This window comes from Salvia splendens, chromosome 11, assembly GCF_004379255.2.
Source record: "Salvia splendens isolate huo1 chromosome 11, SspV2, whole genome shotgun sequence".
NCBI lineage: Eukaryota > Viridiplantae > Streptophyta > Magnoliopsida > Lamiales > Lamiaceae > Salvia > Salvia splendens.
Genome location: NC_056042.1, coordinates 6,435,726 through 6,462,278, shown reverse-complemented (window position 1 = coordinate 6,462,278; position 26,553 = coordinate 6,435,726). Strand labels below are relative to the sequence as shown.

General features: G+C 41.5%; 1 protein-coding gene and 1 pseudogene across 3 annotated transcripts; both read right to left on the bottom strand.

Annotated features, from left to right (window-relative positions):
* Positions 1 to 1,855: 1,855 nt before the first annotated feature.
* Positions 1,856 to 19,192, bottom strand: LOC121753985 (annotated as a pseudogene).
* Positions 19,193 to 22,074: 2,882 nt separating this feature from the next.
* Positions 22,075 to 25,899, bottom strand: LOC121756311 (transcription factor bHLH157-like). Of its 3 annotated transcripts, none has more exons than XM_042151815.1 (8): positions 25,349 to 25,899; positions 24,775 to 24,864; positions 24,583 to 24,691; positions 24,446 to 24,487; positions 24,292 to 24,351; positions 23,196 to 24,212; positions 23,010 to 23,111; positions 22,075 to 22,370 (listed from the first exon to the last, which is right to left on the bottom strand). In XM_042151815.1, exons 1-8 carry the CDS (start codon positions 25,429 to 25,431, stop codon positions 22,155 to 22,157), a joined length of 1,719 nt encoding a protein of 572 aa, XP_042007749.1. In that variant the 5' UTR covers positions 25,432 to 25,899; the 3' UTR covers positions 22,075 to 22,154. The 3 variants fall into 3 exon arrangements, with proteins under 3 accessions (XP_042007749.1, XP_042007750.1, XP_042007752.1); XM_042151816.1 differs by having other exon boundaries at positions 22,075 to 22,360; XM_042151818.1 differs by lacking the exon at positions 22,075 to 22,370 and adding an exon at positions 22,377 to 22,903 and having other exon boundaries at positions 25,349 to 25,898.
* Between the last annotated feature and the right edge of the window lie 654 nt (positions 25,900 to 26,553).

Genomic DNA, 26,553 nt, shown 5'->3' with positions numbered 1-26,553 from the left:
TTTCATTCAGACAGTGTTTCTCATTTCTTACAGAGTTAATGCACCTTTAGGTCCTGGATACGGCGCTAGTCCCCCGTTTCATGTCTCGAACTAGCCAAGAAGCTCTTGAACCAGCATTTTTGCATATGCCAAGATCTCTTCTAGAATCTGGCTTTCTCTTTCCATTTCTCAAACCATTGTGCCCTAATCCCTCTTCCCTTGCTTGTTCAGGTTGCCAAGTGTGTTGAAATCTGGTTGCCCGAGCTAGTTCTTCTGGCTTTTCTGTTGTCAGGTATAGTCTAAACTGATTTTTAGTTTAATTTCTTTTCCTTTTTCTATCTTCTGGTGGAAATTTTCTTGATTTTGATGATAAGTTTGTGTCAAATCATATGTTTCTCCAAGTTGATGATGCATGGAGATAATAGGTGACTGTTGCCTTCATCTGTTTAGTATGTCATCTGTGTTTGCATTCAATTCCAACAAGAATACATACCTTTTTTCATATATATGTTAATGTTTTTGTCTATTGTGTAGATTTCTTAAGGAGCGTCGATAGGACGCTCTACTCCACCCTCCGATGATTCTCTAATACATGATATTTAGGGATGTTGGACGAGAGATTCTCACTGGATAATCTCAAATGAAAACATACAACAACAAATAACATTGAAGATTGAGGCAACTGAAGATGTACCTATGGGGGATGAATGGGGCCGCCATCTCATACAACTTGCAGATTGGAGAAGTGCGAGCGGATTCAAATTAGCTTAACATAAGTGTAGATGGATTCGGGTAAACTAATTGTAATGGTGTAGGAGGAATAGTATAATAAAACAATTGTAAAACTATTTTATTTAATTTAATTTTATTTGAATTTTGTTTTCTTTATCTATTCATTAAATAATTTTGATATTTTTTATTAATTTTAAAATAATAATAAATTAATAAATACTAATATATTTAAAAGAAAAACAAAAATAACCTGTTCCGAGCACTTATATGTGCTTGGAAATATTTTAGAACTATCAACTCGAAAATTCCGAGCATATGCATGTACTCACAAATTTCTGAGCACATGGAGGTACTCCTGAATTCCCGAGCATACGCAAAGTGCTCGCAACATCCAAACACATGTAGGTGCTCGCATTATTCAACCCTGTATTCCGGTATTCCGAGCACAACAAGGTGCTTGGAATGATCGTGTGTTGACCAGTTTGGCGACCACTATCGTTGCTCAGATAAATATTCCGACGAAGCAAATACCGAGCACTTGAATTGCTCGGAAAGTGCTCGGTATTTCCCAATTTTCCGAGTACTTTTGGCCTAATATCGAGCACTTTGGTGCTTGGTAAACGGTGTTTATTTTGTAGTGAAATCAAAATTTGAAAAGTTTTTTGGTATAATTTTAGTGCAAACTTAAAAATAGATAGTTTTACAAAAACCTATAATAGGATTGATTTTGCAGTACTGTTGAAGGTATTATTCTATTACATTTTAAGTTTTATAGTACTATTGGAGATAGTTTAAGCACGTGAATTAGTAAGCAAAAAAAAACACACGTGAATTAAAGATGTTTGGACTCACCTAATTATTAACTATGCCTTCTCACTGGATCTTTTGATAATAAAAAATCATTCCATAAATTAAATAGGTTATTACGTCGCCCACTCGACGAATATTTTAATTAAATTGAAATTTTAATTGATAGCTAATTATTAAAATTTTGCTAACCCACTCTCTATCCTATATTTAAATAGCAATATTACCAACTTTCGATGCCACATTAGTTTCTTATAAATTTCACGCTAATTAAAGATTAATTGTTCAACAACAGTTTGAGCAAATACAATCATTTTTTAGAAATGAATCTAAAGTCTAAGCACTTCAATAATAGTTCATACATGTCCCATAAAAATAGGAATACTATCATTTTCCATCTGTTTTACTCTCTCCGTCTACAAAAAATAGGAATATTCTATTTTTATCTCTCGTTTCGGAAAAATGATAATAAGTATTTAAAGTGAAGAGAAAGAAAAGCAAGAGAGAGAATAATATAGACAAGTGTGATCATGAAATCCAGAGAGAGACATACACGACCGACCAAGGCTGATCATGAAATCCAGAGAGAGAGAACCCTAGTATGATCCACGACGTGTAGTTCACTGCCGTCGCCGGCGGCATCTGTCCGCACGCCCCGATCAATATCAGCATGTTCACCAGCCTTATCCACTCCTGCCCCGGGATCGCCTTGGCCGCCGCCCACACCAGCACCGGCGCTACGGCCACGCCCAGGAAGAACCAGTTCACCGCCCCGTACAGCCCTTGATCCCCGAACATCTTCCTCGGCCCGATCAGCCCCCACACCACCGACGCGTCGTAGAACACGTGGTCGCTCGGACACGTCCACAGGCTGTCCGATGATTGGTCGCAGATGTCTGGGATCGTCTCCATTAGCCACCAGGCGGTTGAGAGGTAGACGATGGCCGCGATGAGCGTCCCCACCACCTGCGCCATGAACATTGTTCTTGGTGGGATCTACATGTAGCGCCCCAGCTTGAAGTCCTGGAGGAAGGTGATAGCCTGAGTCATGCTGATGTAGCCGTATACCTTTAAGCACATGTTCGCCACCGGATACCCCGGGTAGATGTACCCGATTAGAGCATCCACTATAGGCGGCCTTCCCCAATAGCCCCGCCCCTTTTTTTTCCACAACCCCACTTTTTTATCTATAGCCCCAATTTTTTCCTCCACTGCCTCACTATAGGCGGACACTTCCAATAGCTCCAAAATTTTATAACCAATTTTAATTTTAATTTTTTCATTTCATTTTTAAATTAGCTGAATTGAAATAATTATAAAACGAGGTAATTGAGACCGAATATTCGTTGTATTGGCAAAGGTAAAATTATACAACGAATGTAAAAAAAATTACAAATAAAAACGCCGCCATCGTCTAATCGGTGGCGTCGTCCGATTCCTCTTCCTCGTCTCCGTCGCCTTCTCCGTCTCCCCCGCTGCCGCCGGCCGCCGCTGCCCCAGGACCCTCATCAGCCAAGCGCAGACGGCGCTGGATCCGACGTATGAGGTCGGAGTATATATTCTTGATGTACGGGTCGGTTGCCGCCTCGTATTTGCTGCAGGCATCATTCAATTCGTGCGCCAGCTGCGCATATACGTTATCCCTCAATACCTCGCTGGCAAAAGGGGACCTCGCTGGGATGGATTGCCGCCATATCCCGATTCGTGCGAGCCGGGGGATTCGTCGTCTCCACCGTGCATTTTTTTAGAGTGAAAGTGTAGATAGTGAATGCGGGGAAAGTGTGTGAAAATGAAGTGTGTGAAAGTGTGTAAAAATGGATGGTGGAGGAGTAGTATTTATAGATGTAATTTTCGAAATTTTTTTTAAAAAAAAAATAAAAAAACTCAAACGGGGCGGACGTTCATAGCCCGTCGCCCCACTATAGATCCCCCCCCCCCCCATTCGCCCCGCCGCCACCACCATCGCCCCGTCCTCACCCCGTAGGAGGCGAAGCCTCTACCGCCCCACCCTCGCCCATTTTTCTTGTCCGTCCCGGGGCGGACGTCCGATCCACTATAGACCGCCCCACCCTCGCCCCAGATTTTCGTCCGCCCCCTTTCCTCCTATAGTGGATGCTCTTATGTACTCCGTGATGATGTTCAGCCCCGGCGTCTGTAATTATTCATATTTATATAGATGAGATAAAATCATTAACAAGACAATGTGAGACAAGATTTTTAACAGAACCTGGTTAGTGATGGCCGTGATGATGCCGATGGGGAGACTGAAGAAGATGGCGATGACACAGGTGAGTACAACCCCCCACCACGGGAGCTGAAGCTGCTCGTTGTAGTACTCGCAGGCGAAGATGGTAAGCGTGACGTTTCCGACGAGGATGCACCAAAACCACCACTCCGGCAGTTGCCTGTATTTGCTCATGAGCTTGGTGTGTATGTCCTTTTCCTTCTCGTTGAAGCTCGATTTGCTCTGCTCCCATATTTCCCTGCCGTGGAAGAGGATGACGTGGACGACGGTGGCGGCGAAGCCAACGCCGTAAGTCATGACGAAGAAGGTGCTGAGGTGGAGGTGGCCTTGCTGGCGGTAGGCGGCGTCGTCGAAGTGGAAGGAGGAGTCGATGATGGAGGAGATGTTGTAGATCTGGCCGGAGGAGGTGAAGAGGTCTTCGGAGAAGATGGGGAAGACCTTGGCGTCGTAGAGGTCGGACCAGTAGCTGATGGGGGTGAGGACGTACATGACGATGAAGAAGCCGACGGCGACGTTGGCAGTGGCGAACCAGGGGCTGCCGAGGTAGGAGGAGATGCTGGATCAGTCGAGGCCGTGGAGGCCGGAGCCGAGCTGCTGGACGAGGACGGAGTGGGGGAAGAGCCCAGCAGATCCAGGAGAGGGAGGTGAGCATTTGGAAGAGGTAGCCTGGGAATATGTAGTAGGCGAAGCTGCAGATGAAGGCGATCACGAAGAACTGGGTATTTACTTACTTTGATACATACATGATACATCACTCTACTTGTACATTAATGCTCACTATATGGAAATTCAATTGATATAGTAGTACTTACTTACTTTGTCATGTCACAAAATAAAGTTAATGTAATGGTGTGATTTTAAATCAAGTTAGGTAGTATACTATGTGTTTTGTTTGTGAAATAAGGATCTCACTTTGTTATTTACTGGAGTAGTTACGTTAGTTAAGGTAGATAATAGTGATCGTAGTGAATCATGTTTTATTGAGGGAGAGAGGGAGTATGAAATGAAGTATTCTAAGCCTAGGGCTTAAATGATAATTCTACAAGTTGGCAGACAATCCATCTGGGAATAAAAATAGAGTAAAGGCCAAAATTGGTCCTGAACATATAGTCATTTTACGATTTTGGTCATAAACATTATCTTTTGGATTTTTTGGTCCTGCACATATGGACATTTGATCATTTTGGTCCTGCACATATGGAAATTTGATCATTTTGGTCCTCCGTCAACATTTTCGTTAAAAACTAACGGTCAACATTATCTTTTGGATTTTTTGGTCCTGCACATATGGATATTTGATCATTTTGGTCCTGCACATATGGAATTTTGATCATTTTGGTCCTCCGTCAACATTTTCGTTAAAAACTAACGGTCAACGGCCGATTTTTGACTAAAACAATGGGTTGGGTCGGGTCGTGTTTGGGTCGGGTTTGGGTTATACGTTAAGAAAAAAATATTTATTTTTTATTAATTAAAAAATTATAAAACTTTAATTTTTAGTTATTTTTGTTGATTAAAAATATTATAACGACTAAAACATGATGTTATTATACGATTTAAACATGATATTACACGACAAAATAAAAAATTACCAAATTAAAATAATTATTTTTTAATCAAAATAATAAAATTAAAGTATACTAATATTAAATCTATATAATAAAATTAAATAATTAAAAAATTATTTTTAATAAAATCTATACTTTAATTTTATTAATTAAAAAATATTAATTAATTTTTAAGAATATTATGCTTAGATTTTAACGAAAATATTATGCTTAGATTTTAAGAAAATAATTATTTTTTTCTTAACGTGTAACCCAAACCCGACCCAAACACGACCCGACCCAACCCATTGTTTTAGTAAAAAATCGGCCGTTGACCGTTAGTTTTTAACCAAAATGTTGACGGAGGACCAAAATGATCAAAATTTCATATGTGCAGGACCAAAATGATCAAATGTCCATATGTCGAGGACCAAAAAATCCAAAAGATAATGTTGACCGTTAGTTTTTAACGGAAATATTGACGGATGACCAAAATGATCAAATGTCCATATGTGCAGGACCAAAAAATTCAAAAGATAATGTTTAGGACCAAAATCGTAAAATGGCTATATGTTCAGGACCAATTTTGACCTTTACTCATAAAAATATAATCAACTTGAGGTGATTCATTTTAAGTAGTTAAGATTGTACTATTTTACATCTTTTTCTGACATTTAGATGGATCATTCATCTAGAAATTTCACTGGGAAATGGGAATGATTCTATTAAAATGTACTCCCTCGGTCTATATCAGTGAAGTCATTTTGGTACGTTCCATATTAGTGGTGTCATTTCCAATTTTAGTAAAATTCAACACTTTTTTTTCACTTAGTTTCCTCTCTCTTACTTTATTCTCTTTTCATCTCTCTATCTTTTTTCATTTCGTACTTTATTCTTTCTTTATTTGACTCACTTAACACAATTTTCTTAAATCGTGTGCTGAAAAGAATTGCCTTCACTAGAAATTCGTAGTTGTTAATTGTTAGAGCATCCACTACGCTGTCCCCCACCGTCCCTTAAACTACTATTTGATGGCCCCACTATACTTTATTCCTCCATCCCTTAACTAAGGGACGGAACCTGCAACGCTCCGTCCCTTAACCGTCCCTTAAATTACTATTCACTAAATTTCATTTTTATTTTTATTTTCCAACCCAATTCAATTAAAACAAACACACTTTATTAAAATTAAAACAACATTAAAATTAAAAAAAATAGAAAATGGACATAATTAAAATCCTAAAAAAATAAAAATGACATAATTTAATTTTCTCCGCCAAAGTTTTCCCAAATGTACTCAAATAGATCCTCTTGAAGTTGGGCGTGGGCGCTAGAGTCGCATGTCCTTGCCCGAATAGACAACCGTTCTTGTATTGACGGATGCGCTCCACTTCGCGGCGGACTACTTGCGGTTGAGCTTCCGGGGGATTCGGGGTCGAACCAATTTCCCGCCTCGGGTCCTTCGTCTTGGACAATCATGTTGTGTAAGATTATGCACGTACACATGATGTCGACTATGCTCTCCATGAACCACGAACGAGTCGGGGCTTTGATGATGTTGAAACGCGCTTGGAGAACCCCGAACGCCCTCTCCACATCCTTGCGAGCAGCCTCCTGCTTCTGCGCAAAAAGAGCCTGCTTTGGGTTCGCAGGCCTGTTGCACGTCTTCACGAAGGTCGACCACTTCGGGTAGATGCCGTCGGCGAGATAGTACCCCATTTTATACAGCCGGTTGTTGGCGACGAAGTTGATGGCCGACGCTTTACCATCCAAAACTTCGGTAAAGAGGTCGGACTGTTGTAGCACGTTTATGTCGTTGTTCGAGCCAGGGACCCCGAAGTACGCGTGCCAGATCCAAACCGGTAGTCGGCAATGGCCTCGAGTACAACGGTTGGGTGGGTGTCTTTGTGGCCGCTCGTGTAGGACCCCCTCCAAGCCACCGGGCAATTCTTCCATTGCCAGTGCATGCAATCGACACTGCCAAGCCCGGGGAATCCGTGCACTTGTTCGTGCTGGTCGAGGAGGAACTGACAATCGGTCGTGCTTGCCCTCAGGAGAAATTCGTTGGTAAAGGCTGCCCGGACGCCTTTGCAGAATTTGAGCAAGCACATGCGCCCAGTGGTGTCTCCGATGTGGAGGTATTCGTCGAACATGTCGGCCGTTTGTCTAGTCGCAAGCTGACGGATTGCTGCAGTACATTTCTGCAACGTCGTGTGGCTGGGACGCCCGACCGCGTCGAACCCTTCTCGGAAGAACTCTTCCCGGGCCGCCAAAGTATTCGCGATGTGGAGAAATATCAGTTTACTCATGCGGGAACGGCGACGGAAGTAGGTTTCTCCCCAAATCGGGTTATTGCAGAAGTAGTCGCGTACTAACCTTGCGGCGGCTTCCTCCCAGTTGCGATGGATGTATGTCCGGGAGCGTCGTGGTGGCGGCGCGGCTTCCTCCGCCTCTCGGCGTCGATCTTCTTCAAGTGATTGTTCCATTAGTTGACGCATTTGCTCAAAAGGATCCATTTGTTTGAGTTGATTTAAGATGAAATTGGAGTGGTTATAGAGAGGATTTGAGAGGAATAGATGTGTGTTTGTGTGTGAAATGAGTATGAAATAGGATTATTTATAGAGTAAATAAATAAAAAAATTTTAAAAAAAAGAAATTTAAAAATTAACGGTAACATTACCGTTTATATTTTTTATTAAAATTTGATTTTTTTTAAAAAAATGAATTATTGCGTCATTCGTGACGACGCCCACTCGCGGGCCAGCGAGTGGGCGTCACGCATGCATCGGGGGCGCGACACGTCGCCCGGGCGCGTGAGGGGACGACGCGTCCCTTGTCTCGCGGCTACGGGCTATGGGACGGGACGAACATTGCAACGCGTCCCGCGGCGGAAGCGTCTCTCCGGGACGGAACGCGAGCCGCGCGCGGGACGCGTTGTTAATTGTTATACTACTCCTATCTCTTTAACATCATTTATTACTTATTTTATGGATGGAACCTGACCAATTCATTCGATTCGAGACCACTTCTTTGTTATTTATTCTATTTTGAAAAATCCCCACCTCATATTTTGAGGCAGCCCTACGACTATATTTTGGTATTGGCCTAATTGGAATCTTTTATACTTACTTCCTTTCAGGTTATTTGATTTGTAATCCTTTTTGAAATATCCTAATATAGTTGAGTAATTTTCTTATTTAACAAAAGTTTTTGTCTCTAATATTTTTTACTTTCTCTTTTCCCCTCATATTTTATTCTCCTTCTTGAAGTACTTTATTTTCTCTACTTCAACTTTTAATATATTAATTTTTTAAATCTAGTACCAAAAGAAATATTTCTCGACAAATGGAGTACTAATTTAGAACATTTTTTCCTCTGAACTTCAGTTTTTTCCTGGGCTATATAAACTGGCATATATATTAATTGGTTTTCAACTAAATTGAAGTCAACAAAAATTTATCAGATTTTATAATATTTTGGGATGATTGGTTTTCCAGGGCTATATATTTCAAAATATTCTAGAATCCGATCAATAATAAATTTGAGTTATATTTATAGAAAAAAGAGTAAAGACCAAAATTAGTCATGAACATATGCCCATTTTACGATTTTGGTCATAGACATTATCTTTTGAATTTTTTGATCATAAACATTTCAAGTCGGATCACAATCGGTCCAAAGTTAACTATTCCGTCAAATTTTAACGGACAACGTTTTTAATCCCTATTTTGACCAAATTAAGAGATTAAATAACACAACAAAATTTAGCGACGGAATTAACAACGGAACAAATCCGTCACTAATTGGGAGAAACGGAGCAGAATCCAACCCTATTTCTATTATCCTCAAATTTTCCGATGACGAAATGCCCCAACAAATCTTTCATTTCCACCAAATTCTCCGCACACTGGAATTCCTCGCTGCAAACCCTCCCCACCTCCCGATCGAATTCGTGCACAAACACATGCGTCTCCGCCGCGCCGCCCCTCTTGCTCCGTGCCATCACAACGGCTGTGAAAATCGCCGAGAGCCGCCCCGGCGCCGCCCCTAAGTACCCCCTCAGCCCGTCGACCAGGATCACATCCCAAGCGATGTCGTACAGGTGGTTAGGCAGGTCGTTGACGACCAATTTGCAATCGGGGAAGAGGAGATTCTGCACCGGCCGGCACTCCCCACTCAATTGAATACTCAATCAGATCGTACAATTCGCTCACCATCATCGTGAATTGGACGTCGTACGCCTCAATCGACTGCTGCTTCTCCTCCAATTTCAACACCAGGTACGCGTTGTCGCTGACGAACACGGTGCGACCGTTGTGGTTGAGGGAATTCCACAATAGGGTTTCGTGGCTGAGCCCGAAGACGAGGAGGTTGCAGGAGGCGGAGCACGGGGGCGACGGTGTTCAGCTCGTCGGCGGACATGCGACCGGTGGAGGAGGCATTGAGGGCGGCGTAGTGGAGAAACGCGTCGAAGATGGAGTTGGGGAGGCTGGATTTGGAATTCTCGGCCGCGGCATCCCTGGTGGTGAAGAAGGTGAAGGCGAAGGTGAAGATGAAGAAGAGGACGAAGACGAAGAGCCACGCGCGGTGGGAAGGCCCCGCCGGCGCTCCGTGGTGGAGAACGATGAACTTGGCGCCGGTCTTCATGTGGATGAAGGCAAGGTGTTTGATGAAATGTGCCTCAGTGGGAATCTCCCAATACCAATTAGTGACGGATTTGTTCCGTCGCTAAATTTTGTTGTGTTATTTAACAACTTAATTTGATCAAAATCTGGATTAAAAATATTGACCGTTAAAATTTGACGGAATAGTTAACTTTTAACCAATTATGATCTGAGTTGAAATGTTTGAGATCCAAAAATTCAAAAAATAATGTCTAGCACCAAAATCATAAAATTGACATATATTTAGGACCAATTTTGACCTTTACTCTAGAAAAAATACACGCAAAAACAAACATGTTATTCAGCTTGGCAACGAAAGCTAATCGGGAGATATTTCTATTTCTATGTGTATATTTATGTGGTCTAAATATGAGCATTCAAAATTTGAACGCAACTTGCGTCTAGTAGCTATCTATCTATTCCCGTCACACTTGACTTAATATGACAATAAATAATAGTACTACCAAAATATCAAAAGAAGACGTTTTGGCAATGAACGACAAGAATTGGTTATGCAAATGATGTTGCTTCTAAAAATTAGCAACCCCAAAAAATTTAATAAATTTATCTATAATTTCCCTTAAAATCCAAAACATACTACCAATATAAAAATTCAATTATACACTCATATTATATTACGTATCCAACCAATCATAATTGCATAAAATCACCGTTCTTCTTTTTTTATAATTGTGATTGATTGAACACATGTAAGAATAGGTAAAGATAGGTTTGAATTTCTTAATTATAGCATCCGACCAATTGAACTTATAAACATAATACTGACTTTATTTAGGATACTGCTAAAAAAGATGATTTCAAATAAACAGAAAAACTTGCCTGAACAATGAGACTTGGACCAAGTTAGCGGTATCAAAGAGACAAAGAAATCGAGAATAGGAGATTAGGGAAAGGAGGTATCATTGTATTTTTGTATATTGTTTGTACATATTCTGCATCCTCTTATAGGTGGAGGAATAATGTAAATAAGGTAGAGAACCAATCTATTCCTAGTAGAATCAATTATGTATAAATTACACGTTAATTGCTCTACTTTCCCGGATTAGATTATCTTCTGTAATCTTCATTACTCCTTTGTAATCTTTCCTTCTTGACACTCCCCCTCAAGTTGAGCAACGGCATCTCCGATGTTCAACTTGCCTAGAACTTCCTTGAAGACTTTGGTATTGACTGCTTTGGTCAAGATGTCTGCCAACTGGTGTTCGGACTTGACAAATGGGAGCTCAATAACTCCCTCGTCGAGTTTCTCCTTGATGAAATGACGATCGACCTCAACATGTTTGGTTCGATCATGCTGGACTGGGTTTCCGGAGATACTAATTGCTGCCTTGTTGTCGCAGTATAGTCGACTGCTTTGTGTAGGTGGGAAGCTCATTTCTGATAGTAATCGGCGCAGCCATAAGATCTCTGTTATGCCGCTTTTTACTCCGCGAAATTCTGCCTCAGCACTTGACAAAGCTACCACCTTCTGTTTTTTACTTTTCCAGGTTACTAAGTTTCCTCCAAGAAAGGTAAAGTATCCTGCCGTGGATCTTCTATCATTTGGATTGCTCGCCCAATCGGCGTCTGTGTACCCATCAATCTCTAAGTGTTCATTTTTCTCAAGAAAGATCCCATATCCCGTTGTGCCTTTCAAATAGCGAACGATTCTCAACGCTGCCTCCATGTGACTTTCTTGGGGTTGATGCATGAACTGGCTCACTACTCCAACAGCGTAGGCTATGTCTGGCCTAGTGTGTGCAGGATAGATTAATTTCCCGACCAAGCGTTGGTACCTCGCCCGATCAGTCAACTTGCCCCCTTCTTCAATCTTCAATCCATGGTTTAGTATGATAGGAGTTTCTGCTGGTTTGCATTCAAGTAGACCAGTCTCTGCTAATAGGTCTAGAACGTACTTTCTTTGACGAAGAAATATACCGTACTTTGACCTTAAGATCTCGATTCCTAGGAAATATTTCATTGCTCCTAGATCCTTCATCTCGAATTCTTTAAACAAGCTTCTCTTCAGATTCTCAATTTCTTCTTCATCGTCTCCAGTAATGATCATATCATCAACATAGATGATTAAGCACGTGATCTTGTCTCCTCTTTTCTTCAAGAACAACGTGTGGTCAGAGTGGCTTTGTTTGAATCCAGCGGAAGTCATAGCCTGACAGAACCTCCCAAACCATACTCTAGGGGATTGCTTGAGGCCGTAGAGTGTTTTCTTCAATTTACACACTTCTCCATTCTTGAATTCTCCGGAATAACCTGGGGGGGGGCTTCCATGTATACTTCTTCATTCTCTTTCAGTTCTCCATGTAGAAAAGCATTAGTCACATCAAATTGGTGTAATGGCCAATCCTTGCATGCGGCTACGGAAAGGAGCACCCTTACTGTACTCATCTTGGCGACTGGGGAGAAGGTCTCATCATAGTCTATCCCATAGGTCTGGGTGTACCCCTTGGCTACCAATCTGGCTTTGTACCTCTCAATTGATCCATCCGCTTTGCGCTTGATTGTGAATACCCACCGACATCCTACCAGCTTCTTCCCTTTTGGTAAGATGTGCTTCTCCCACGTTTGGTTCTTCATCAAGGCTTCCATTTCATTTTCCATTGCTGCTCTCCAATGTTTGTGGCTCATGGCTTCTTTGACAGAATGTGGTATCTCCTCATCTTTGTATAGGGCTGCTTCAAAGGCTCTGGCCATTTCAGTCATCTGTCCAACCACAGTATAGGCTGCGGGATATCTTGACTTTCTTCCCTGCCAGTCAGGAGAGTACCGTTTGGGTGGGACTCCCCTAGTATGTCTATAGGGCAACGTGTACATTCCTGTGTCTGGGTCCACCCCTTGATCTGTGTTCCCTTCATGGGTCTCCCCCTCACTGTTAGTTCCTTCATCCTCCTGTCTCACATTGTTAGTGTCGCTAACTTGAGAAATATTATCGGAACTTACCTCAGGAGTAGAAGACGGTGAGGATAGATTGGGGTGCTGATCGTGGGACATCGTGGATGGCTCAATGGTATCGTTTGTCTCCTCTGCGGGACCATCTTCGGGCTCCTGGCTTGACATCGGATTAGGTAGGGGAACAAGGCACGGTGAGGGTGGCTTTGGAGAGTTAGTGGGGTAAAGGGAACTTGTGGAGTCGCTAGTGTCTGTCTCCCCCTGACTCCCAAGTTGGTGGTAGAAGTATTCGGTTTCAACGAAGTCATAGTTCATGGTGGTGTAGAGGTGGCGAGTTTTTGGGTCATAGCATCGGTAGCCTTTTTGATTTACACCATATCCGACGAACACACATTTGACCGCATATGGTGAGAGTTTTGATCGGTCGTGCTTTGGGACGTGGACAAAGACTGTACATCCAAAGATTTTGGGTTCTAGGGACAGAGAGGATGGTATTTCAGTAAAGGTAGATAGGATGTCGAGGGGAGTTTTGAAGTTTAGGGTGAATGTGGGGAGTCGGTTTTGTAGGTAGACTGAGGTGTCTATTGCTTCGGGCCAGAAAGATTTAGGTGTCCGTGACTCGATGAGAAGGGCCCTGGTCATTTCAAGAAGGGTCCTATTTTTCCGTTCCGCTACCCCATTCTGCTCGGGAGTATAAGCACAGGTGGTTTGATGAATAAGGCCATTATCAGAAAAAAAGATTTGCATTTTTGTGTTAACATACTCCCCCCCGTTGTCTGATCTAAGGATTTGGATACGTTGCTTGAATTGTGTTTGGATAAGGTTGTAGAAAGACACGAATTTCTCAAAAACCTCCGACTTATTTCGCAAGAAGTAAACCCAAGACATTCTAGTACAATCATCCACAAATAATAAGAAGTATCTAAATCCATTTCCACCAGTAACGGGTGCGGGGCCCCAAATATCAGAGTGTATCAAAGAAAAAGGGTTGTTCACACGAGTATTGTTTAATTTAAATGAGTGTCGATGGCTTTTGGCCAAAAAACAAGTTTCACAATTTAAACTATCTGAAGCAGAAATTTTCGGAAAAAGTAGGCGCAAATATCCTAGAGAAGGGTGCCCTAACCGACGATGCCAGAGCCATGTTTGCTTGTCTGTCAGTCCTTGAGTTATCATCGCAGCCCCGGGTTGAGCCATCCTGTCCACATAGTATAGTCCTCTGTGTTCAGTGCCACGCCCAATTATCCTCCCCGTCTTCGTATCCTGTAAAATGTAGAATTATGGTTGCATTAGTAAGTTACAATTAAGTTCTCTCGTTACTTGACTAACAGATAGCAGTTTGGAGACAACGAGGGAACGTATAGGCAATCAGATAGTTTTAAATCTGGTAAAATAGTAATTGGGCACGCCCCTTGAACATGTGCTAAGTCTCCACTCGCAGTCTGGATATGGGTTTTTTGTGTGGTGGAGATATTGGTGAAATCAGAGGCATCATAAGACATGGTGTCAGTGGCTCCACAATCAAATATCCAATGATCAATTTTTTCTTGGCTTTCGGGAATAGTTGGTAGGTCGGCCAAGGCTTGGAAGGCATTTCTACATTCAATACTGGGCTCGGTACATGAAGTTTTGTCTCGTTGGGCCTCTAAGTAAGATTTTGATTTTCCAGGGGGTCCTTTTTGCAATATACTAAAAGTCAAGGGTGTAGATTGACACATAAATGACATAGGGGTTCGAAAATTGGATTTAGCATAAGATGTGGGTTCCTTTTTGTATAAAGGAAAACTATGGGGTAAAGGATGAGTTTTAAGAGAATTTGGGGGGTTTAATTGATAAACACCCCCTTTACCTCCTCCAAACCTAGCCGCCACAGTCAGACCCTTCCCGATCTCATGCTGTGCTCCGTTTCCGACTGCTGCCACCGGCGGGACCGTCGGCGTGATGCTGCTCGCCGAGACTCCACCGCTGTTTGGTGATGGTCCGGTGTTGGTAGCATCGGTAGGCCATCCTCCTGCCACTGCCACCGCTGCTCTGCCGCCGCCGCCGCTTCGGTTCTGATTCCGATTGGCAGCCCTCGCTGCCCTGGTTTTCTTCATCTCGTCCCACCATTCGGGATACCCGATTAAGAGGAAACATCCCTCCTTGGTGTGTTTTTTTCCTCCACAGTGAGAGCAAGTAAGTTTGCTTCTATCTTCTTCTCCGGTTCGGTTGCGATTTGGGTGCGACGAGTAGCCAGGTGGCGGTGGTCGGTTTATGGCCGCTAATCCAGCGCCGATGCCCCCCGTCGGTGGTTCCTTCGATTCAGGTTTGAGGACTCTAGAATTTATCGCCTCTCGTCGTATTATCCCATACGCTTGCTTTACTGTTGGGAGAGGGTCTTTGTTGATGATTTCCTTTTTGACTGCATCGTATTTGTGATCTAGGGCTCGTAGGAACTGGTATAACCGGAATCTTTGTTCTCTCTGGTTGTATTTTTCAATTTCCGTCGGGTAACTCATTGGGTTTGGATCTTGGGTGTCAATCATGATCCACAAATCTTGAAACTTGTTCCATAGTTCCTCCAGTGTCATCGTCCCTTGTCTCATGTCATATGCTTGTTGATGCAGATTCCATACTTGGACAGGGTCAGAACCGCTTCCGTATGTGACGGCGAGCCCATCCCATAGGTCCCTCGCCGTCTCATGCCGAGACACCTCATTCACCAGGCTTGTGTCGAGGTTGTTGATGATCCAATTGAATACCGTATCGTCCAGTTGTTGCCACTTTGCGTAGCCGGGGTCTTCGATCGGGGGGGGGGGTTTGAAACTCCTATTATGTGAGATGCCAATCTTTTCCCCCCGATTGCTCGCTTCATGAGGGTTATCCACAGAGGATAATTATCTCCGTTCAGTTTGGTTTGCACAGAGATTTCCCCAAAATTCTCGCGGTGGTCGGGTTGGGTTATTTTTGGTGGTGTTGGCTTTATTTCTGGTTGCATGTTGAAGTTTTGCTTCATGAATGCTGCGAGTTGTGCAGCAAATTCGGGTGGGAAGCCAGTTTGGCTACCCTCGGATGTGTTTTTTTCGAAGTTTCTGGCTGGGAATCTGACATGGTTTGCTGATTTTTTCAGGCTTCTGGTTGGTTAGGCTAAGGGCCGAGAGGGGTTAGGGACGATGATGACTCTGTTTCTGAGTCCCATGGAGCATTTGGCTGCTCTGATGCCATATCAAAGAGACAAAGAAATCGAGAATAGGAGATTAGGGAAATGAGGTATCATTGTATTTCTGTATATTGTTTGTACATATTCTGCATCCTCTTATAGGTGGAGGAATAATGTAAATAAGGTAGAGAACCAATCTATTCCTAGTAGAATCAATTATGTATAAATTACACGTTAATTGCTCTACTTTCCCGGATTAGATTATCTTCTGTAATCTTCATTACTCCTTTGTAATCTTTCCTTCTTGACAAGCGGGCCACCACATAGCCCCTGGCTCAACCAGATACCTCCTGTATATTCCAGCCCATCCAAACCCCAACACCTACCATTCAAACCCAATAAACTTTAGGCTAAATTCATACTTCTAATGTGATTGGGATGACCTGACCTTTATATATTGCTTGCGGCTTTACCTGAGTGGTGATGACGACCATGAGGGAGACGGAGAAGCTGATGTGTTTCTGGTAGAAGACCTTAACGGTGGTGACGATATGGATGGCGTAGACGGTTCCGGCGCTGGAGTTGGCGAAGATGGTGATGAGGACATGCTCCTTGACGTTGAAGGGGCTCGGGTTGAGGGTGAACCCCCAGCAGGTGCCCCTGAAGAAGACGCGGCGGGTGATCTTGGCGGCCATGAGCTGGCCTAGTGGCACCACCGCGATCTGGGCGGAGATGGCGGTGATGGAGAGGGGCTCTGTTAAGGATGAAGTTCCTTAACTCGTAGATTTTGCGTCGAACGTCGCGGGAGCTTTTGCCCGTCGATCAATCCGGCGTCAAAATTAGGGTTTTATGCGTTTTGCACGTTTAAAAGGAAAGAGAGTAAGAGAAAATAAAATAGAAGGATAATTGATATTTCTTGAATGATCAAAATGACTAACAATGTCCACTATTTATAATAGTGGATACTAACTTAATGAGTAAGACAAAAGATATGAAAAAGATATGCAAATCCATAAATAATAATAATAATAATAATAATAATAATAATAATAATAATAATAATAATAATAATAATAATAATAATAATAATAATAATAATAATAATCGTATCAACTCCTCCATAGTTGAAATCCACCTTGTCCCTAAGGTGGGCACCATGAAGCAACAATGAGTGTCGAGGAATCCTCCTGGGTCAAACATACACCGAATAGTTGAGCGTCTCCATGCATCAATGCGTCCATGAATGCTCAAGCATAGAGTGTCATTTTGCAGAGGAATCAACCGGGCATCGGCGTCGAAGAAAGTTGATCGATGATTAATACTTGTAACATCACCAACATGCCAAACCACATATACACATGCAATTACCTTCTTCATATCCTCAATGGAACCATCTTCGTCTTCTTTGAACAAAAAAGAATCAATCTTGTTGCTCAACATTGTAATATCCAACATGTTATGCTCTACCACATGTATAGGTTCTCGGCAAGTAAAAAAAACATTACATGGATCATCTATGCCATCTTTACTACCATAAATTGGTCCACTAACATCAACACTAGAATGAATAACATCGTTTTCCTCTTCATCATTATCAACGACAATTAATTCCATCAAGTCATACCCGAAATTGGAGTCGCACGACAGAGATATTGTGGCTGGTGGAGGTGGGATAGCACCGACAACAGGCAGCGAGCTTCTAGATGGATCGTGATGGAGATCAGCTAGGGCGGCGGCGGTCATCTGTGGTAGGGGACACGATACCGGCTCCGTGTACATGACACTGGCTATAGGGTCTGGTGGAGGTTGTGTCGCGGCGTGTGGATCGCCCAGGCAACGTTTGTTTGTATCCATCCGAGACGTCAATTGCTTGACAGTTGCAGTCAAGTGCTCAAGCTGTGAAACCAAGGCAGCCAATTGTAGGTTCGGTTCCAAATTCGGCGTCACCGGATCACGTGCCATGCCGAGAGGCTCCAAACCCGAATATGGCAGTGGTTTCGACAAATCGAAGCCTGTATAGGGCGGCTGCGCAGCAGCTGGTCAACAGCTCGTTGCTGGTACGCTCCTAGTTGGTAGTAAGGATTCACGGTCTGCTCGTCAATATTAGGATTCGAATGCTGAGGCAGTTGATAAGGCTGAGAGTATCCCTGCTGCGTGCACAACCTTGCCGGGTCCCAACAAGAGGGCGGTGGTGGCAAGTACAAATCTGGCTCGTAGGAAGATGGTTGCTGATACGCAGTTTCCTGGCGCAGCCATGGCGGGTCCCAGGAAGTGGGTTGACGGGCTTGGTAGGGATGGTGTTGTGGGTGGATTCTCCCATCCTGTGGATATGGATATGATGGTTGTTGATCTAACGCTCTGTTCGGATGGAGCAGGGGTTGAGATACGGGCTGCCATGAGTGGTAATCCGCCTGCCGGAGTTGATATCCGATGTAGCCGTACGCCATGTATACAACGATTCGGAGGAAGAGCTCTCAATGAAAGCACCAATTATTAAGGATGAAGTTCCTTAACTTGTAGATTTTGCGTCGAACGTCGCGGAAGCTTTTGTCCGTCGATCAATCCGGCGTTAAAATTAGGGTTTTGTGCGTTTTGCACGTTTAAAAGGAAAGAGAGTAAGAGAAAATAAAATAGAATGATAATTGATATTTCTTGAATGATCAAAATGACTAACAATGTCCACTATTTATAATAGTGGATACTAACTTAATGAGCAAGACAAAAGATATGAAAAAGATATGCAAATCCATAATTAACTAACTAAATAATAATAATAATTATAATAATAATAATAATACTAATAATAATAATAATAATAATAATAATCGTATCAGGCTCCGTCCTGTACCAGAAGAACTGGTTCAGGAAGGAGAGGAGGACGCACGAGAGAGTGCCCAGGAACCACATTCTGAAGGTCAAGACAGGTAAGGTCGGGTCGTCCGACGTGGACACCTTGAGGGCCACCTGCTTGATCGGAGAGTTCTCATCATCTTCACTGTGTGTCGATGTCGGCAGCACTGATAACACATAGTAGCAATTACACAAAGACAAGATTATGCAGATTCAGATTCAGTGGACTTACAGAGAGGGGATGTGATTTGATTGGATGAATCTGGTTCCATGGTTGTTGCCTAGAATAAAGAAAAAAGTGTAGGAAGAATCTTGGAGAATATGGAAGGAATCAATGAGCAGCTGGATGTTGTCCTATCTTACTTAATCTCCATTAAAAATTGACGTTGAAGGTTAGGTTTGGTTTGGTTTGGTTTGGTTTGGTTTGGGGGTAGATATTAGAATTAGAATTTTGTACTATTGACTTATTGTGCGTGGTTGTTTATTGTATAAATGTTCATGTGCTACATGCCTTAATAATTACTAGTACTTCTGTGTTTTACTAACATGTAGTGCGATTGAGTTGTCAATTTGTGACACTGTGTCCTTTTTTCCCTCACACAAACAATAATACTATGATATAAGCTTGTTATAAGTACGAATGTCATGATAACATATAGTACTAGCAGTGGAGAAGGGATTCCATCATATTATAGGGATAAAAATGTATATCCTTGTGGGACTGAGTAAAAATGAATGAGTACATACTTTAATGGAACGTCTGTTTGATAGTTATGATTCGCTATGATATTATTTTAGCTTTATTTGATTGGTACTCTCTCCGTCGCTATTAAATGTTCTATATTTCCTTTTATGTTCGCCCTCCATTATGTCTCATTTAACTTAGAGCATCCATAACCCTAGCCTGGATTCAGGTCCCAGGTCCCAGGTCCCCTACACGTCATCATTCCCCTAAATTTGAGTCCCAGCCACAACTGCTCTAACCCTGCATGCCTCAACCCGGGCCACAACTAATAAATGACACTATTCACAACTTCAATCTATTTTACTCGTAAAATAAAAAACATCGAAAATTTAAAACACGAAAAAGTTGTTCTTCAATCGGAAATTGAAAATTACAACATTGAAATTTAAAAATACAAAAAAAAACATTAAAACATAAAGTCAATGCTGGAAAACGTTGGTGCGTGTCCAAATATCTTCTATTAGATCGACTTGGAGGCGAGTGTGTAGTTCGTCTTGGCGCATCGCAGCTGAACGGGCCATGACATTGCGGATGTCGGGAGGAAGGCCCTGCACGGGCGGGGCGGTGACAGTGTAGTCACTCCCGGTGCTGGAGAGCTGATCGTCGCTCCACAAAGTGACACTTTCTTCCTCGTCCTCAACGATCATGTTATGCATTATGATACATGCATACATGATGTCGGCGATTAGTGGACGCTGCCAACCACGGGTCGCTCCCTTCACAATAGCCCACCGTGCTTGGAGGACTCCGAATGCACGCTCCATAACTTTCCGAGCAGCCTCTTGCCTTTCGGCAAACAATGCCCTCCGATCCGTTGTCGGACATGTGATAGTCTTCACGAACACGAGCCATCGAGGGTATATCCCGTCTGCCAGATAGTACCCCATACTATACCGACGGTGGTTGGCCGTGAACTCTACGTTCGACGCTCACCCGGCACACAAGTCATTGAACAATGGAGACTCGTTCAACACATTGAGGTCGTTGTTCGACCCCGCGACACCAAAGTAGGCATGACAGATCCACAATCGTTGGTCAGCAACGACCTCCAACTCAATCGTGGGATGTGTGCCCTTGTGCCCGCTAGTGTATTATCCTCTCCAAGCCGTTGGACAATTCTTCCACTGCCAGTGCATACAGTCGATGCTGCCAAGCATCCCTAGGAAGTTGTGGGTCCGCTCGTGCAAGTTCACCAACTTCCTAACTTCGTCGGTCGTTGGCTTTCTCAAGTATGTATCCTTGAATGCTTCGATGACTGTCCGACAGAATTTAGCTAGGCAATCCCGTCCAGTATGCTCGCTTACATAGAGATACTCATTGAACATATCTGTTGTAGTTCCCTAAGCGAGTTGACGTATGGCAGACGTGCATTTCTGCAAAGTCGATATACTTTGCCGGCCTACAACATCAGTGGTTTGGCAGAAATACGAGTCACGAGCTACAACTGTGTTGACAATGCGCAGGAACAAAGGTCTCCGCATCCGGAACCGGCGACGGAACATCTGATCACTCCATCGCGGATCGCTAGAGAAATAATCTATGAAAAGCCGCAAAGCAGCTTGTTCACGGTCTCGGTAAATATACATCCGAGTACGTGGTACCCGGACTTGTTGTTCGTTCCAAGCTTGAATAGCAGCTTGGTAGCGTTCAAGTTCGTTGTTGATTTCTTCTTGGATTGCCGGTACCGCCTCTTCTAACATTCGGGACATTTGAGCATCGAATAATTTGACGAGGAGGCATTTTTTTGAATTTTAGGAAGAGAAATGAAGTTGAATGGATATGAAAATGGATGGAGTGGTATTTATAAATAAATTTTCAAAAAAAAAATTAAGATGCGGCCCGGCCTGACCCGAACACGAATTAACGTTGGGCCGGACCGCGTTGCGGCCTGTCCCAAACCAATTAACCCTAGGCCGGGCCGAACCCCGAGAGCGTCCTCAGGCCTCAACTGTGGCCCCAGGACCTGCCCAGACCGCATCTTCCTCTCCTCCAACGCAACGCCCGGGCCGGGACTCGCTCATTGCTGCCCGGCCCAAAGCGTTAAGGATGCTCTTAGACTATAATTTGATAAATGGACCTTACATTCCACTAACTCATTTCACTCACATTTTATTATAAAATCAATATATAAAAGTAAAATATATATTCTACTAACTTTATCTACTCACTTTTTTTTTAATAAAGTTAAACAATTGCTTGAAATCTGTGTCGGTTAGATATTAGATATTTAATCATAGACGGAGGTAGTATATAAATCAAATTTTCTTTTTGTTCGTGTTAGTTTCTGGCCTGCCATGAAATTAACCCAATAAGTAGGTGGATTAATTAACCTACACTAAAAATTCAACTATGATAATTAACTTAAATTTTCTTATTACAATCAAATTTTTCACCTATAATTTAATAAGGGTATTTTGATACAATTACAATTCAAACTTAACCAATATATCAAACATAAATTTTAAATAATACTACTATTTTATTTATCTAATATACCAAAACTAACTCATGTTTACTTATCCACATAAAATTGAATAATTTATCTTACTATTTTGTTAACTAACATGATAAATCTTAACCGACTATCAAAGTTTAGTACAAGTATACGCAACGACAGACCCAGAGGGTCGGGCGGGGTCGGCCGACCCCACCGTCGGTCCGTGAGTACCGCTTGGGAAGCTCTATAATCCGCCCTCCGACCCACGGCAGCTCCGCCTCTCGACCCCACGTATGACAACTCCGCTTCTATGGAAATCTAGAGAATAAATTAGAAGAGAGTAGAGAAATATAGAGAAACCATTGTTGTGGATTATAATAGGAAGGAAATTAAGAGAAGAAGAATGAATTTTAAAGATACTGTAATAATTTAGTGAAGAGGAAGCTTCATTGATGAATTTTGAATCTGAAGAAAACTGTAAACTAGTTGCTAAGTTGCATTATAATTGGCAGAAGATAGGGGCGGCGATTTAGTACATCTAGGAATATTATTTCTATTTATAATTTTTATTTCATTATTTTTTAGTTTTATGATGTAAACTAGTAATTAATAATATATTTAATACTATGTGCTTGTTTAATTTGTGTAACTAATTTAGCTTTAGTAGATCCTATAAATATGTTAAATATTAAAAATATGTTAATTAGCATAGTTAATTGATATAATTCAAGTTTTATAAATATTGTTTTCGACAACAAAAATGATAAAAATAATTATTTAACATATATTATATATAATGTCACTCCACTATCACCACCGTTGATGGATTCATTTTGACAGACCTCCATAGACTGCAATGTCAATAGAAATTTATATCTATGAATATGCTAAGGGCTTGTCAAAAGCAAAGATGCAAGGTTCAGTGTCACATATAACTAAAGAATACTTTTTTTTTACCTTTGGCTTGGCAATTTGTTTTAGAGTTTCAGCATATCCTTTGAGACTCTGCATGAAGTTCAAGTGTCTGATGGTTCGTTCCAACAAACGATCAATGCTCATCTGTCATATCAACAACAAACTATGTCAAGAAGCTAATCAGATGGATGGATAGATAAATAGATAAATTTCAAGTTAATTCCTCACCTTCTCTCCATTGGGAATGAGCTCCCTCAACTCTCCAAGCCGGTCTTGGATCATCTGTCGATCTTTTGGCCTTGATTTGCTCCCCGGTTTAGCCTTCTTTTTCTTGGTTCTCACTTGCTCCTCATGCCTCCTAGACGTACTAGCAACCAATGAACAACTATCATCAACACATGAACGCGGCTCCTTACTAACTAGACTATTTTTTGCCTCAGGGTTGTATGATTTCATTTCCCCAACATGTTTAACTTGGCTTGGGCTCCATGAGAAGTTGCCAGTTCTTCTTCTCTTAGCAGCAGACGACAACTGATCCTCAAACGAACAAGGGCTGCTAGTATCCAAAAGCTGGTCAAGGCCAAACTTGGAGAACAAACTGTTGGAGTTGCTCCCAACATTTTTCTGTGAGATGCAATCAGATCCAGTCCAAACCACCGGGTTTTTCCTAACAGCTTCGACTCCCATTGAACACTTAGCATCATCACTTGATCTCAACGCATTAGTCGCTGAACTTTGTAATGAATTGGTAGGTACAGAAGTTGAAGTTGTTCCACTCAAACGTGACCCCTTCGTTGATGCATTAGAATGTGGAGAATACAAGCCGAAGTACTCCTCCACAGTTAGCAAGCCAGAGAGTTTCTCTGTTGGAGTTATGATAGATGAAGTGTAATCTTGGGCATTAGAATCCCTTGAGAGGATAAGAGGAGCATTGGAGATTGAATCTTTGCAAGATTCTTCGTCTATTGGCTCGGGCAAGGATGTGGGATGAGGCCAAGAAGAGGTCAGAGTTGAACAATCACCATAATCAGAGAAATCAAGGAAATTGGCAGACTCTAAGAGCAGATCTGCTCCCATCAAATTCTCAGAATGGAAAATGCCATTCGACAACGATGAATCAAACAGCATATTACTAGAATCAAAGAAATGGCTATCTAACTGAGTCTCATTTCCTACACCTTCAATCCCATCCATTTCTCTGAAAACTTGCTGCACTTGTTCTACAAAACTTTTCATCTCAGGATTCTGAAACAAAAAAGTTTAAAGATTGGTTAAAAGAGTATCCAGAAATAGACTTCGTTTCATATATAGAGACACTACTAACCTTGTGAGTGGATCCAAGCTCCACAACTCCCCACGGTTCCACTGAGATCACAGCAATAGTCTGTAACACAAAATTGGATCAATTTCTATTTGGAGCACATGATGATATCCAACTTTAAAAACTTAAAACATTTTAATTTCTCCAAAGCTCACACCTTTATCCCAATAGAGAATTGGCAAAAGAACTCAGAATCATCCTGCCAAAAAGCCATTCTTGAAGTTAGAAGAGATGTTACACACTCACACACACACCTAATAAAAAATAAGAACTTTTTAAAGTATTAATAGATACCTGGGAAATGTCATGACTATCAAACGATACTACACTATTTCTTCTTTCATGAAAAGCATCTGAATCCAACCATAGATGGTTTTTTTCAATTGCAGTTTGGCCAATTATCCTGCACAGTGATTTTTCATTATTTTCCTATTCAAGAAACATATATGGGGCGATTAAAATAATTAATATCCATAAATAGCTTACCCTCCTCCCACAGCATGTGCTTGCAGAAGCATGGAATCAATCAGCGTTTCCATTTGTTCTTCATAGTAGCAATCTTTCAATGTCAATAGTCTAAATCACGAACAAAAAAGTTCCAATAATTTCAAATTAGTCAAAAAAAATTTATAAAAAGTTGAGAGAACAAAATTAGAAGTTCAAAACTTGAAATCAAGATAGAATTATGCTGTTTTTAGCAAGTATTGCAACCAATGTTATGTAGTGATTGAAAGTATAGCCAAAAATATTATAGTGGAAAACAGCTAATCATCAATCTAGTAAAAGTATCCATTTCGACATTTTTTTTGTTTGCGGAGAAAGGTAAGTATTCAGTAAAGGTAGTTACTTTTCTAGACAAGAAACAGAAAAAGGAAAAGACTTGCTTCATTTAAAGAATTCATGGTAAAATAAAGTTATAATCTTGAAAGTCGGAAAATACTTCTTAGTTTAAAGTTGAATATGAGAAGCCAAAATATCTTTTTGAACACAACTTTGATTCCAATGGAAACCATGTTATAGCACCTAAATCACATGCAAAGAGGGGAGAGAAAGGGATTACAATGAATTTGTCTGATCAAAACCCCAGAAAACTGCATAACTCCATCCAAAACTATAGCAAAGATTCTTGAGGGTTTCCTTCATGATTGAATCAAACTTTGTCGAAGAAAAAAGATGCAAGAACTCCAAGTAAATCGCTGTCAATCAGTTGCGGACCTCCAAAGATCTCTCTTTTATATGTGATGTCGAAAACCCAGAAGCTGAGATCACATAACAATCAAGAAACATAAACAAAATGCAGTCTTTTTCAAGGGATGATTGATAAAAACAGTGGTGAAAATGAAAAAGCAGGCTTTGGTGGAAGTGAAAGTGGTTTTGGCTGGGGGTTCAGACTAGGGTAGAAAAAGCAAACACAAACACAGAGTTTTAGAGCAAAGAATGAATGGTTGTGAGTAAAAGTGGTGGTTTTTGAAGAGTAGAGAGACAGTAAGTGGAATAGTAGTAGGAAGATGAAGGCTGGATGTCTGTCTCAAGCTCTGAACCAAATGTCCTAAAGCTTAAAAAGAGGCCATCATAATTAGAGCAAACAAAACACAAAAACAGCAAATGCAGTTTTTCTAAAAAATGTGAAGCTAAAGCGGATTTAATACAAAGGCCTGGAGATATATATATATATATATAGGGTTTTGATCTATGCAAAACTGGATTTAAATACAGAAACGCAGAACAATATCATAATTAGGGCACTTTTAGGTCATAATTAGGTAATTTGTAGGTCATGCTAACAAAGCATGACCTAAAACGATCTTAGTATGACATTAAATCCAAATATTATAATATGACCGAAAATTGCTTAATTATGACCTTCCGTGTTTTTGGTTAATTATTGACCATTAGATCATCTAATCCTAGGGCTGAGATTTGGTCTGCATTTCTGGATTTAAACACATACTTATTTTGATCATCTTCCTATATATATATATATATATATATATATGTGTGTGTGTTAAGTTGGGATGGGTAGGGACTTGGGAGGGTGAGAAAATATCAAGAAAAAAGCAAAAGCAGATAAAATATTATTTTTCAAGGGAACAAAGATTTCCTCATTTATGTAAATGAATTTATGGATTCTTTATATCTGTCTTTATTGCGAGGAATATGTTTTTGGAAGATCTTCAGATGGGAATGGATCCATTTTGCAAATTCTGTGTGATGTATGACATATTTCCCTCGTTCAAAATATAAATTCTTTCCTTTCTATCTGTC

What these genes read in the sequence shown, in the direction of transcription:
- LOC121756311 (XM_042151815.1), bottom strand. Translation starts at nt 25,431, where the DNA reads ATGAAGGAAACCCTCAAGAATCTTTGCTATAGTTTTGGATGGAGTTAT. An exon ending in TCATTCCCAATGGAGAGAAG is followed by an intron (nt 23,112 to 23,195) that starts GTGAGGAATTAA and finishes TTGATATGACAG; the next exon opens with ATGAGCATTGATCGTTTGTT. An exon ending in AACAAATTGCCAAGCCAAAG is followed by an intron (nt 22,371 to 23,009) that starts GTAAAAAAAAAG and finishes TTTATTCTCTAG; the next exon opens with ATTTCCATAGAAGCGGAGTT.